This window comes from Mobula birostris, chromosome 5 (assembly GCF_030028105.1).
Source record: "Mobula birostris isolate sMobBir1 chromosome 5, sMobBir1.hap1, whole genome shotgun sequence".
Taxonomy (NCBI): Eukaryota; Metazoa; Chordata; class Chondrichthyes; order Myliobatiformes; family Myliobatidae; genus Mobula; species Mobula birostris.
In genome coordinates, this window is record NC_092374.1 from 581,505 (window position 1) to 596,666 (window position 15,162).

General features: G+C 44.0%; 1 protein-coding gene across 4 annotated transcripts in view; it reads right to left on the reverse strand.

Annotated features, from left to right (window-relative positions):
* nup155 (nucleoporin 155) overlaps positions 1 to 15,162 on the reverse strand; it is a 244,979-nt gene that overhangs the window by 181,618 nt on the left and 48,199 nt on the right. For all 4 annotated transcript variants that reach the window (XM_072257447.1, XM_072257446.1, XM_072257449.1 and 1 more), the window contains 2 exons: positions 10,563 to 10,729; positions 10,362 to 10,467 (listed from right to left, as the gene is read on the reverse strand). In XM_072257447.1, the coding sequence (XP_072113548.1) occupies positions 10,362 to 10,467; positions 10,563 to 10,729 (273 nt within the window). The remainder of the gene's footprint in view (positions 1 to 10,361; positions 10,468 to 10,562; positions 10,730 to 15,162) is intronic.

Consider the following 15,162-nt stretch of genomic DNA (forward strand, 5'->3'; position numbering starts at 1 on the left):
CTGCTGAATGTGCCATGCTTTAGATGTTTCAAAAGGGACAGGGAGGGAGGCAAAAGAGGTGGGCGAGTGGCATTGCTAATCGGGGATAGTATCACGGCTGCAAAATAGGAGGAAGTCATGGAGGGATTGTCTACTGAGTCATTATGGGTGGAAGTCAGAAACAAGAAGGGAGCAGTAACTCTACTAGCTGCTTTTTATAGACCCCCCTCCCCAATAGTAACAGGGACATCGAGGAGCAGATAGGGATTTTGTTAGGTATGTTTAGGAAGGTTTCTTGACACAATACAACTAGAGGAGAGGCTGTACTTGATCTGGTATTGGGAAATGAACCTGGTCAGGTGTCAGATCTCTCGGTGGGAGAGCATTTTGGAGGCAGTGACCACAACTCTATCTCCTTTACCGTAGCGCTGGAGAGGTTTAGGAGCAGACAATTTGGGAAAACAGTTAATTGGGGTAGGGGGAAATATGATGTTATGAGGCAGGAACTTGGGAACATAAATTGGGAGCAGATGTTCTCAGTTCGCATGGCAGAAATGAGGCAAATGTTCAAGGAACATTTGCATGGCATTCTGTAGAGATATTTTCCATTGTGGCAGGGAAAGGATGGTAGAGTAAAAGAACAATGGTGTACAAAGGATGCAGAAAATGTAGTTAAGAAGAAAAGAAAAGCTTATGAAAGGTTCAAGAAATTCGGTACTGTTTTAGCTCTAGAAAATTACAAGGGTGCCAGGAAGCAGCTCAAGAACGAAATTAGGAAAGCTAGAATGGGCCATGAAAAGGCCTTGGTGAGCAGGATTAAGAAAAACCCCAAAGCATTCTACAAATACGTGAAGAGCAAGAGGATGAACCGTGTAAGAATAGGACCAATCAAGTGCAATGGTGGAAACAAGTGCATGGGCCCAAAGGTTTTAGCAGAGGAACTTAATGAATACTTTGCTTCAGTATTCACCAGTGAAAAGGACTTTGGCAATTGTGGAGATGACTTATAGTGGACTGAAATGCTTGAGTGTATAGACATTTAAAAAAAAAAGAGGACGTGCTGGAGCTATTGAAAGGAAATAAATTAGATAAGTCACCGGGACCAGATGAAATATACCCCAGGCTACTGTGGGAAGTGAGGGAGGAGATCGCTGAGCCTCTGGCAATGATCTTTTCATCAATAGGGACAGAAGAAGTAGCAGAGGATTGGATGGTTAAAAATGTTGTCCCCTTGTCCAAGAAAGGGAGTAGAGATAACCCAGGAATTTAAGACCAGTGAGTCTTACTTCAGTGGTGGGCAAATTGTTGGAGAAGATCCTGACGGGTAGGATTTATGAGCATTTGGAGAGACATGTTCTGCTTAGGGATAGCCAGCATTGCTTTATCGTGGCAGATTGTACCCAATGAGCCTAATTGAAATTTTTGAAGATGTAACAAAATATATTGATGAAGGTAGAGCAGTGGATGTAGTGTATATGGATTTCAGTGAGGCATTTGATGAGGCTTCCCATGCACGACTCATTCAGAAAGTAATGAGGCTTGGTATTCAAGGAGACCTTGCTTTGTGGATCCTGGATTGGATTGCCCACAGAAGGCAAAGGGTGGTTGTAGATGGTTAGTATTCTTCATGGAGGACGGTGATCAGTGGTGGTCCGCAGGGATCTGTTCTGGGACCCCTCCTCTTTCTGATTTTTATTAATTACCTGTATGAGGTAGTAGAAGGCTGAGCTAGTAACTTTGCTGATGACTAACTTCTTCTGCTGCCTCTCTGCTTCCTCAACACTACTTGCCTCTCCACCCACCATTGTATCATCCACAAACTTGGCTACAAAGCCATCAATTTCATTATCTGTAAAAAGCGGTCCCAACACAGACCTCTGTGGAACACTACTCACCAGTTAATCCAAAAAGGATTCCTTTATTTCCACTCATTCCTCACCACTCTCTGTGTAAAAAAACTTACCCCTGACATCTCCTCTGTACCTACTTCCAAGCACCTTAAAACTGTGCCCTCTCGTGTTAGCCATTTCAGCCCTGGGAAAAAGCCTCTGACTATCCACACAATCAACGCCTCTCATCATCTTATACACCTCTATTACGTCGCCTCTCATCCTACGCCGCTCCAAGGAGAAAAGGCCGAGTGCACTTAACCTATTCTTGTAAGGCATGCTCCCCAATCCAGGCAACATCCCTGTAAATCTCCTCTGCACCCTGTCTATGGTTTCCATGTCCTTCCTGTAATGAGGTGTCCAGAACTAAGAACAGTATTCCAAAGTGGGGTCTGATCAGCGTCCTATACAGCTGTAACATTACCTCTCAGCTCTTAAACTCAATCCCATGGTTGATGAAGGCCAATGCACTGTATGCTTTCTTAACCACAGAATCAACCTGCGCAGCAGCTTTGAGTGTCCTATGGACTTGGACCCCAATATCCCTCTGATCCTCCACACTGCCTAGTGTCTTACCATTAATACTATAATCTACCATCATATTTGTGGAAGCATTGGAAAAGGTACAGAGGAGATTTACCAGGATGCTGCCTGGTTTAGAGAGTATGCATTATAATCAGAGACTAAGGGAGCTAGGGCTTTACTCTCTGGAGAGAAGGAGGATGAGAGGAGACATGATAGAGGTATACAAAATATTAAGAGGAATAGATAGAGTGGATAGCCAGCACCTCTTACCAAGGACACCACTGATCAGTACAAGAGGACATGGCTTTAAGGTAAGGGGTGGGAAGTTCAAGGGGGATATTAGAGGAAGGTTTTTTTACTCAGAGAGTGGTTGGTGCGTGGAATGAACTGCCTGAGTCACTGGTGGAGGTAGATACACTAGTGAAATTTAAGAGACTACTAGACAGGTATATGGAGGAATTTAAGGTGGGGGGGGTATATGGGAGGCAGGGTTTAAGGGTCAGCACAACATTGTGGGCCGAAGGGCCTGTACTGTGCTGTACTATTCTATGTTTTATCTGACCTACCAAAAAGAACCACCTCACACTTATCTCGGTTGAACTCCATCTGCCACTTCTCAGCCTAGTTTTGCATCCTATCGATGTCCCGCTGTAACCTCTGAGAGCCCTCCACACTATCCACAACACCTCCAACCTTTGTGTCATCAGCCCATTTACTAACACATCCGTCCACTTCCTCATCCAGGTCATTTATAAAAATTACGAAGAGAACGAGTCCCAGAACAGATCCCCGAGAAACCACTGGTCACCGACCTCCATGCAGAATATGACTCGTCTACAACCACTCTTTGCCTTCTGTGGGCAAGCCAATTCTGGATCCACAAAGCAAGTTCGCCTTGGATACCATACCTCCTTACTTTCTCAACAAGCCTTGCATGGGGAACCTCAACAAATGCCTTGCTGAAATCCATATACACTACACCTACTGCTCAACCTTCTTCAACTTGTTTAGTCACATCCTCAATAAATTCAATCAGGCTCGTAAGGCACGACCTGCCTTTCACAAAGCCATGCTGACTATTCCTAATATTATGCCTCTCCAAATGCTCATAAATCCTACCTGTCAGGATCTTCTCCAACAACTTACCAACCACTGAAGTAAGACTCACTGGACTATAATTTCCTGGGCTATCTCTACTCCTTTTCTTGAATAAGGGAACAACATCTGCAACCCTCCAATCCTCTGGAACCACCCCTGTCCCCATTGATGATGATCATTGCCAGAGGCTCAGCAATCTCCTCCCTCGCCTCCCCTCCTGGGGTACATCTCGTATATAGGACGTAAATAGAACTTTTTGGCCGCAATAACCAAAGATATGTTTGGAGAAAAAAGGGTGCAGAATTTCATGAAAAGAACACCTCTCCAACTGTTAAGCACGGGGGGTGGATCAATCATGCTTTGGGCTTGTGTTGCAGCCAGTGGCACGGGGCACATTTCACTGGTAGAGGGAAGAACGAATTCAATTAAATACCAGCAAATTCTGGAAGCAAACATCACACCATCTGTAAAAAAGCTGAAGCTGAACAGTATCTATATCTCGCCTCTTGGGGTACACCTCCTATAATCCTGGAGACTTATCGAACTTGTTGCATTCCAAAAGCTCCAGCACATCCTCTTTCTTAATGTCTATATGCTCAAGCTTTTCAATCCACTGTAAGTCATCCCTACAATCACCAAGATCTTTTTCTGTAGTGAATACAGAAGCAAAGTTTTTATTAAGTACCTTAGCTATTTCCTCCATTTCCATACACACTTTTCCACTGTCACACTTGATTGGTCCTATTCTCTCACGCTTATCCTCTTGCTCCTCACGTACTAGGGATGGGGTTTTTTTAATCCTGTTCGCCAAGGCCTTCTCATGGCCCCTTCTGGCTCTCCTAATTTCATAGAACATAGAACATAGTTTAATTTCATTCTTAAACTCCTTCATGCTAGCCGTATAATCTTCTAGATCTCTACAATTTCCTAGTTTTTTAAGACCTTTTGTAAGCTTTTCTTTTCTCCTTGGATTTTCAACAGCCTTTGTACACCATGGTTCCTGTACCCTACCATCCTTTGTCTCTCTCATTAGAACGTACCTATGCAGAATGCCACAGAAATATCCCCTGAACATTTGCCACGTTTCTGCTGTACAGTTCCCTGAGAACATCTGTTCCAATTTCATCATCACAAGACAAAGGAGCAGAACTAGACCATTCGGCCCATCTAGTCTGCTCCGCAGCTCCCCCATGAGCTAAACTATTCACCCATCTAGTTCCAATTTCCGGCTTTTTCCCCATATCCCTTGAGACCCTGACTAATTAGATACCTGTCAATCTCCTCCTTAAACACCCTCAATGATCGGGCCTCCACAGCTGTATGTGGCAACGAATTCCACAAATCCACAACCCTCTGGCTAAAAAAATTTCTCCTCATCTCTGTTTTAACTGGGTACCCTCTAATTCTAAGACTATGGCCTCTTGTCCTGGACTCACCCACCAAGGGAAACAACCTTTCCACATCTACTCTGTCCAACTTGAAAGCAATTTATGCTTTCAAGTTCTTGCCTGATAGCTTCACATTTCCCCTTACTCCAATTTATCATTTTCCTAACTTGTCTGTTCCTATCCCTCTCCAATGGTATGGTAAAGGAGATAGAATTTTGATCACTATCTCCAAAATGCTCTCCCACTGAGATACCTGACACCTGACCAAGTTCATTTCCCAATACCGGATCAAGTACAGCTTCTCCTCTTGTAGGCTTATCTACATATTGTGTCAAGAAGCCTTCCTGAACACACCCAACAAACTCCACCCCATCTAAACCCCTTATTCTCAGGAGATGCCAATTGATATTTGGGAAATTAAAATCGCCCACCACGACGATCCTGTTATTATTACACCTTTTCAGAATCTATGTCCCTACCTGCTCCTCGATATCCCTGTTATTTTTGGGTGGTTTATAAAATGGTTATTGACCATTTCCTGTTTCTAACTTCTACCCACAGAGACTCTGTAGACAATTCTCCATGGCTTCATCCTTTTCTTCAGCCATGACACTATCTCTGATCAGCAGTGCCACACCCCCACCTCTTCCCCTCCACCCCCACCCGTCCTTTCTGAAACATCTAAAGCCTGGCACTCTAAGTAATCATTGAGCTATCAAAGTCTCATGCCACAACATCATAGCTCCAAGTACTGATTCACCCTCTGAGCTCATCAGCTTTGTTCATAATACTCCTTGCATTAAAATAGACACATCTCAAACCGTCAGTCTGAGCGTATCCCTTCTCTATCACCTGCCTATCCTCCCTCTCACATGGTCTTCAAGCTCTCTCTATACGTGTGCTAATTGCCCATTCCTTAGTCTCTTCAGTTCAGTTCTCACCCTCAGCAGCTCTAGTTTAAACTCTCCCCAATAGCCTTAGCAAACCTCCCTGCCAGGAAATTGGTCCCCCTCGGATTCAAGTGCAACCTGTCCTTTTTGTACAGGTCACGCCTCTCCCAAAAAAGGTCCCAATGATCCAGAAATCTGAATCCATGCTCCAATCCCTTGGCAACACATTTATCCTCCACTATTCCTATACTCACTGCCGCGTAGCACAGGCAGTAATCCCAAGATTACCACCTTTGAGGTCCTGCTTCTCAACTTCCTTCCTAACTCCATGTAGTCTGTTTTCAAGACGTCCTCCCTTTTCCTACCTATGTCGTTGGTACCAATATGTACCACGACCTCTGGCCTTCCCACTTCAGGATATCATGGACATGATCAGAATCATCCCGGACCCTGGCATCTGGGAGGCAAACTACCATCCAAGTTTCTTTCCTGCGTCCACAGAATCACCTGCTTAACCCCCTAACTATAGAGTCTCCTATTAGTGCTGCCTTTTTCCTTTCTCTCCCCTTCTGAGCCACAGGGCCAGTGCTTTATAAAGTCCCAATATTACATCGTTGCTTTTATATTCTACTCCTCTTGAAATGAATGCTAACATTGCATTTGCCTTCCTCACCGCAGCCTCAACCTGAAAATAAACCTTTAGGGAATCCTGCACAAGGACTGCCTCAGTTTTTTGTATTTTCTCTCCATTTAGAAAATAGAAAATATTTAATGCTACTGTATTTCCTGTAATACCTTGGGCTCATACACTTCATCGACTGATTTTCTTTTGTCTATCCTGTTTGTTACTCCTTCAACAGATTTGTCTGGCAAGACTTTGCCTTAAGGAAACCATGCTGACTATGGTCTATTTTATCACGTGCCTCCAAATACCGAGACCTTATCCTTAATAATTGATTCCAACATCTCCCCAGCCACTGAGGTCAGACTAACTGACCTATGGTTTCATTTCTTCTGCCACTCTCCTTTCTTAAAAGAGTGGAGTGACATTTGCAATTTTCCAGTCTTTCAGAACCATTCTGGATTCTAGTTATTCTTGGAAGATCATTACTAATACTTTCACAATCTCTTCAGCCACCTCTTTCAGAACCCTGGGGTGTACACCATCCGGTCCAGGTGACTTATCTACCTTCAGACCTTTCAGTTTCCCAAGAACCTTCTACTCATGGTAACTTCAAACACTTCATGACCCCTGATACCTGAAGATTCCACCATACTGCAAGTGTCTTCCACAATGAAGACAGATGCAAAATATTTATTCAGTTATTCAGTTCATCCGCCATTTCCTTATCCCCCATTAATAACTCTCCAGCATCATTTTTCAGTGGTCCAATATCCACTCTCACCTCTCTTTGACACTATGTAACTGAAGAAACTTTTGGTATCTTCTTTAATATTATTTTGCTCTATTGTATACCCTCTCTTTGGATTTATGATGGCTTTGACTTTTTTTGTAGCCGCAGTTGTGTCATCGTGCCTTTAGAATACTTCTTCCACTCTTGGATGTATATATCCTATGCCTTTCTGAATTGCTTCCAGAAATTCCAGCCACTGCTACTCTGCCATCATCGAATGGTGAAAGGCCTTGATAGAGTGCATGTGGAAAGGATGTTTCCCATGGTGGGAGAGTCCAAGCTCATATGACAGCTTCAAAATAGAGGCACGTCCTTTTAGAATTGAAATGAGGAGGAATTTATTTTGCCAGGGAGTGGTGAATCTGTGGAATTCGTTGCCACAGGCAGCTGTGGAGGCCCAGTCTGTATGTATATTTAAGGCAGAGGTTGGTAGAATCTTGATTGGTAAGAGTATGAAGCGGTACAGGGAGAAGGTAAGAGATTGGAGCTGAGAGGAAAGTGGAACAGCCATGATAAAATGGCAGAGCAGACTTGATGGGCGAAATGACCTAATTCTGCTCCTATATCTCATCACCCTTAGGCTCTGCGTAGTCCAATCTACCTGCAGGTGCATCAAAGCCCTCCATATCCCTCTTATACATGTAGCTATCTAATCTTCACTGAACCTTTCAATTGAACCCATATCCACTACCTCAACTAGCACCTCAGTTTCACATGTAAATAGAGATTGACAAACCATCAGAATGAAGGGGATGGGTGAAGGGTCTGCTGCTGCATGTAGAAGTAGATGTTGTCATTCCAATCACCTTTCTAATTGCTTGTTGAAATTTCATGTCAACATTATGTTCCAAAGACCCCTTTGTACTGCAACATTATTAGTTCAATGGAACAAGAATGCAGTGCATTTTCTCTTCTTCCTCCCAAACCCAACATTTTCCCAAATGATGTTCACCTGAGCAACACACTCAAATTGCTGGCAGAGCTCAGATCAAGCAGCATTCTATGGAAATGAATAAACAGTCAATGTTTCAGGCAAAGACCCTTCTTCAGGACTGAAAGGAAGTGGGCAGATGCTAGAATGAAGGGGTTGGAGGAGGTGATAAGTGAAGCCAGGTGGGTTGGGGAGAAGGGATGAACTAAGTGAGGAGGTGATATGGAAAAGGCAAAGGTCTGCAGAAGAAGGAATCTATAGCAGAGGACACTAGACAATGGGAAAAAGTGAAAGTGGGGCACTGGAGGAGTGATAGGCAGGTGAAGAGAAGAGGTAAGGAGGCCAGATTGGGGAAATGAAGAGGAGGGAAGGGATTACTGGAAGTTGGAGAAATTGTCATGTCATTAGCTTAGAGGTTCCCTCTACAAGATGTTGCTCCTCCATCCCGAGATGGCCTCATCGTGGCAGGAGATGAGACCATCGAATAACTTGATGGAATGAGGATAGGAACTGAAATGACTGGCGTCTGGAAAATTCCACCTTCTGTTGATAGAGAGATGGTGGTCAACAAAGGGGGTCCCCCAGTCTGCATCGGGTCTCACCAATGTAGAGGCCACTACAGAAGACGACCCCAACAGATTCACAGGTGAAGTGTTGCATCGGGTGATGCATTAGGACTACTAAGAGCCTAGAATGGAGGTGAGGGAGGAGACAATTAGGCAGGTGCAGCACTTCTACAGACTGCAGGGATGAGAACCAGGAAGGATATTAGTGCAGAGGAATGAATGGACAAAGGAATCATGTAGGGTGCGATACCTGCAGAAACCAGAGAGTGGGGGTGGTAAAGATGTGTTTGGTAGCTGGGGCCCGTTGAAGATGGCAGAGGTTGCAGAGTATGTGTTGGATGCGGAGGTGAGGACAAGAGGAACTCTATCCCTGTTAAGGCAGCAAGAAGATGGGGTGAGTGCGGATGTCCGAGAAATGGAGATGTGGGTGAGGGCAGCGCCAATAGTGGAGGAAGAAAAAACATTCTTTGAAGAAGGAAGCTGTCCTGAAAAGGAAACTTCATCTGAGGAATAGTTGTGGTGGAGTCAAAGGGACTGAGAAAAGGGTACGTCATTTTTACAGAAAATTGGCTGGAAAGAAATATAGTCAAGATAGTCGTGGGAATCAGTGGGTTTATAAAAGATATCTGTAGTCAGTTTGTCTCTATTGATGGAGAAAGATCAAGAAATGGGAGAGAGGTGTTAGAAATGGACCAATTGAATTTAAGGGCAGGGTGGAAGTTGGAGGCCAAGCAGATGAAATTGATGTACTCAGCATGAGTGCATGAAGCAACACGAATGGAGTCGTCGATGTAGCATAAAAAGATTTGGGGACAATTACCATGGAAAGGTTAGAACAGGGACTGTTTCACATAACCTGTGAAAAGACAGGCATAGCTGGGGCACATATCTACACCCTGAATGGAAGAGACCGAAAGAAACGGTTGAGGGTAAGGATCCACCAGTCAGATGGAGATGGTGATGGAGACGAACTAGTCAGGTCTGTTGTCAAGGGAGAAGCAAAAGCTTTAAGGCCTTCTTGATCTTATAGAAACATACAAAATTTTGAAAGGGATAGATAAGATAGAAGTAGGAAAGTTGTTTCCATTGGTAGGTGAGACTAGAACTAGGGGACATTGCCTCAAGATTCAGGGGAGAAGATTTAGGACAGAAACGAGGAGAAACTGTTTTCCCCAGAGAGTGGTGAATCTGTGGAATTCTCTGCCCAGGGAAGCAGTTGAGGCTTCCTCACTAAATATATTTAAGAAACAGTTAGATAGGCTTTTACGTAGTAAGGGAATTAAGGTTTACGGAGAAAAGGCAGGTAGATGGAGCTGAGTTTACGGATAGATCAGCCATGATCTTATTGAATGGTGGGGCAGGCTCGAGGGGCCAGATGCCCTACTCCCGCTCTCTGTTCTTCTGTTTGATGGGGTCAAGGTTCTACCTATCAACATCTATACCCCTCATAGATGAGAACCCACCTGTCATTGCATAATGAACAAGTCTGGTACAAGACTTGGACATAAAATGATAGAATATTTAAAGAAGAGAAAGCCATTTGACCCATTGTGTTTGTCCCAACTTCGTACCAGAGCCAATCACTAGCTCCACATTGTGGCACTTTCTCTGCAGCCAAGAAGCCTAAAATGCTTCTGAACCTTTTACCTGGACCCCACACAGAGCATTTATATTACTCACCATCTTCAGAAAAAGTAAACTGCAGCAACGATGGGATGAGGAATGACAAGGAACTTTTAGAATGATTTATCTTCCGGCATCGCTGACTAAACCAACCCGCCTCTGCCTGGAAAATCACAGAGTCCATCAGGAAAACTCTCACAACACAATTTCAATAATATTATGACAGCAAAATAAAGAAGGGAAAATTATTAAACTCACCTGATAGGCAACTTCATACAGACACCCATCCTTTCCAGCGAGGAATATACGGCCATTGTCAGCAGCAGTGACTGCCAGCAGATAGGTGTTGTCTGTGGGAATGGAGAACAGGGGATCTGGCAGGAGTTGCATCCCTCCACACAGACTATCATTCAGCATTCCTACTCCTGCAAAAATTGTGCAAGGATAAATACAACTACATTAGATAGTAATAGATACAGTACGATAGCTATACATAAGGCTAAGTACGCATGCTGTGGGAGAGTATTAATTTCAAGCAGGGCAAAGTATGAAAGTATTAAGCAGGAACAGGGCAGCATCAATTGGGAACAGCTGCTTTTGGCAAGTCCACATCTGACATGTGGAGGGTGTTAAAAGTCCAACTACATAAAATACAGGTCTGCCATGTTCCAGTTGTTACGATTTCGTAACGTACCAGCAGCAAGAGATGACAAATTGAGTCGGGTTTTAATATTAAAACCACTATTTTTATTTACATCTACTCAAAAATATAGAAAATTAAATAAACTACTTTCTTAAACAGAAGTTAACAGTGTTATGCGTCTATAGCTCCCTTACAGTCAAACTTAGAATCCGTTCGTAACAAATCCTAATCAAGCACAGTCGTAAAGTTGCAGTTCAGAGAGTCCAGTAATTCACAAAATAGGTGACAGGAGAGACTTGTGGATTCACAATGCAGCGACGAAGCGATCATGAAGAATTCCAAAGATTCCATGGCTAGCGAATGAAGAAACGGTTATCGAAGATCCCAACCAAGGAATACTGTTCCGAAGTCCACGAAGAGCGATTTCACAAAGTGACTGTCATGAAATCCACACCCATGAATCATACGAAGGACAGACACGTCTCCACAATGAACAGTGTGCCACTGATTAACCCAATCCTTTGGGTATGGGTAAGCATTAGACTTTACCCTTCTCGATCATGAGTTGTTCCCTGATCGCTCGAAGCCTGCAATCTTCACTCTCTCTCTCTTTCCTTCGACTCCTTCTCAGCACTGTCCACATTTCTTTTATACCATCGGCATACGTCATAAGGTAACGCTCACAGAAACGAAACTGGGGACACGTGACGCCCACAGTAAACGAAACTATGGACTACCAGCAAAACGAAACTGTGGACAGGTAACACAGAAAGGAAGGAAGGACAAGGATGACAATGCAAGAGAACTTGGATGTCAAGTCAAGTTTATCATTTAACTATATACAGGTGTCCCCCGCTTTTTGAACGTTCGCTTTACAAAACCTCACTGTTACGAAAGACCTACATTAGTACCCTGTTTTCACTGGGTGTTTTCACTGTTATGAAGAAAGGCAGCGCGCAAAAAAAATCAGCGCACGATAAAAGGTAGCGTGCGCCCCGAGCAGCCGCTCTCCCCCGGATTCGGAACGGCATTCTCGCCGGCATTGCTTAAACACGTGCCTGTGAGCAGCCGTTAGCAAGATGAGTTCTATGGTACTGTATCAGAAAAGCCTGAAAAAGCTCGTAAGGGTGTTACACTTAGCGTAAAACTAGACATAATTAAGCGTTTTGATCGTGGTGAACGAAGCAAGGACTAAGTGAGTTTGGCTTGTGGAAGCTGACGAAGATGATGTTGAAGAGGTTTTGGCATCCCATGACCAAGAACTGATAGATGAAGAGCTGATGCAATTGGAAGAGGAAAGGATAACAATCGAAACCGAATGAGTAATGATAAAGTACGACTTTAATTTTGAAAGGGTACGTCAGCTTAGGGGATATTTGCAGGATGGTTTGAGTGCTTACAAAGAACTGTATGATAGAAAAATGCGCGAGGCTCAGCAGTCAAGCAAGCCTACCACATCAGCCACAGCAGACGACGAACCTTGATCTTCAACATCGAGGCGGGCAGTCATAGGAGAAGATGAGCTGCCTGCTCTAATGGAATCAGACGACGAGATGACACCCCAGTGTCCCACCACCCCAACACCCAGGCCGCAGACAGATACCGATTCACGGAGAATGCAGCAGTAGCCGGAAGACACCCAGCACATCTTTAAGAAAAAAGCCGAAATAAACATGCTAATTAATTACGTGCCAGGCAGCACCTAATTAATTAGCATGTTTATTTCGGCTTTTTTCTTAAAGATGTGCTGTGTGCCTCCCGGCTACTGCTGCATGCTTTGCGGATCAGTATCAGTTCGCTGTCTGGAGGGTGGGGGCCACTGCACCACCCAAACTCCGACGACTCTGTCTAACACACCATCATCAGTGTGCTCCGCGCTTTCCCAATTCCGGAAAGTGATACTACACTGTATATACAGGGTAGTTAAGAAAGCTTATGGCGTGTTAGCTTTCATAAGTCGAGGGATAGAGTTTAAGAGTCGCGATGTAATGATGCAGCTCTATAAAACTCTGGTTAGACCACACTTTCCCTCGGGATCAATAAAGTATGACTATGACTTGGAGTACTATGTCCAGTTCTGGTCGCCTCACTACAGGAAAGATGTGGAAGCATTGGAAAGGGTACAGAGATTTACCAGGATGCTGCCTGGTTTAGAGCAGAGAAGGAGGATGAGAGGAGACATGATAGAGGTGTACAAGATAATAAGAGGAATAGATAGAGTGGATAGCCAGCGCTTCTTCCCCAGGGCACCACTGCTCAATACAAGAGGACATGGCTTTAAGGTAAGGGGTGGGCAGTTCAAGGGAGATATTAGAGGAAGGTTTTTTACTCAGAGAGTGGTTGGTGCGTGGAATGCACTGCCTGAGTCAGTGGTGGAGGCAGATACACTAGTGAAATTTAAGAGACTACTAGAATTTAAGGTGGAGGGTTATATGGGAGGCAGGGTTTGAGGGTTGGCACAACATTGTGGGCCGAAGGGCCTGTAATGTGCTGTACTATTCTATGTATACTTTGTAGTCTGCAATCCTCTGAACTCCCTGCCACATCTCCTCATGTCTCTGGTATCATAGAAGTGGCTTTATATTCTTTCAGAATGCTCCCGTTTCATCTTCCTGATGGAGCAGGGTAGGACAGTTCTTCCTTCCCTGAGAGCTTTCAGGTCACACAATCTGAAGGCACATCACGTTCCCTCAGCAGTGCATGGATGTCTGCAGTAAGCCATGGTTTCTGATTTGCTCTCACTCAGATGTGTTTCGTGATGGTAACGTCCTCTGTACACTTCTCTATGCAGCCGGTCACAGAATCCACATATTCCTCAATGTTTACATGATTGCCATAGGTAGTGACCTCCCTGAACATTGTCCAGTTTGTGTTTTCAAAGCAGTCCTGCAATAATAAGCTTGTGCCTTCAGGCCAGGTTTTCACCACCTTTAGGCTACGTCCACACCACACCGGATAATTTTGAAAACGCCGGTTTCGAGTAAAAACAACAGGCGTCCACACTAAGCGTTTTTCAAAATAGCTCTGTCCACATTAGAACAGATATTTGGGCAAATCTCCTCCTACTGGGCATGCGCAGTACACACAGAAAACAAGCGAAGAGGAAACGGTATACTTAGTGTGCGTTTGTCCAGTTATGGAGTAGAAAAACTTAAAAGGAATTGCTCTTGGCTCTCGCACAGGAGGACTTAAAACTTAAAATAAACAAATACTGGAGTGTATGGAGGCAACCAACAGGGAGTTCATGGACAGTATGACCCGGCTGACGACGAACACTGAAAAACTGACTAACTCTGTTGCATTAATAAAGCACCTTGTTAAATGTATAAAATGTGTCTGTGTCAGTGTTACCTTATATTTCCAAACAATGTTACATTAGGCTGTTACACATCTATTGTCAGAGAAGTACTTGCATAAATAGGTAAACCACCTTGGTTCTTGGTCCTCCAAAATATTCCGCATGGAATTTAAACTGGAGGTGGCGGAGGGTGTTTTCTGTCCTTACCTTCATACAAGCAAGGACAGAAAACAGGGCAAAGTGAGTATACTTATTTATTCAGTAAGCTATGGGTCAAAGTATTTGGTGAGTACATTTCTAACTCTTCTGGCTTCAGTCTCGTTGCCGTCTGTTCTGATATTGTTAGGTTCTGCGAAGCACAGAACCAAATATTGCTGTGATGATTGTACACTCTGGTATCAATTGTTTGGCGACAATAAAGTAATAAGAAGAAGAAGTAGAAGAAGAAGACGAAAACAATGAAATGCCGCGCTGCCGCCATCTGCTGCGGCACGTCATACAGCGGTTTTAAAAAGCTCCGTTTACCATGTCCACACTGCAACAGATATTAGGCGTTTTCAGATTTATTCACTCTGGAGACAGTTTCTGAAAATCTCCGTTTTCGGGGGATGAAAACGCCGTTTTAGGGGGATGAAAACGCCGTTTTAGTGTGGACAGAGGGTCAAAACGAAGAGAAGGCTTCGTTTTCAAAATTATCTGGCGTAGCGTGGACGTAGCCTTAGACAGGCACTGGCCCGTTTGATCAGTGGTTTATATGCTGGAATTAGCATAACAAGACAAGTTATCTGAGAGCCCAATGTGGGGCTGGGGAACTGTTTTATATGCGCCTAGTATGTTCGTAGTCTAATGTATTTTCACCTCTGGTAGCAAAACCAATATGCTGGTAGAATTTAGGGCAGATTGTTGTTAGGTCACCA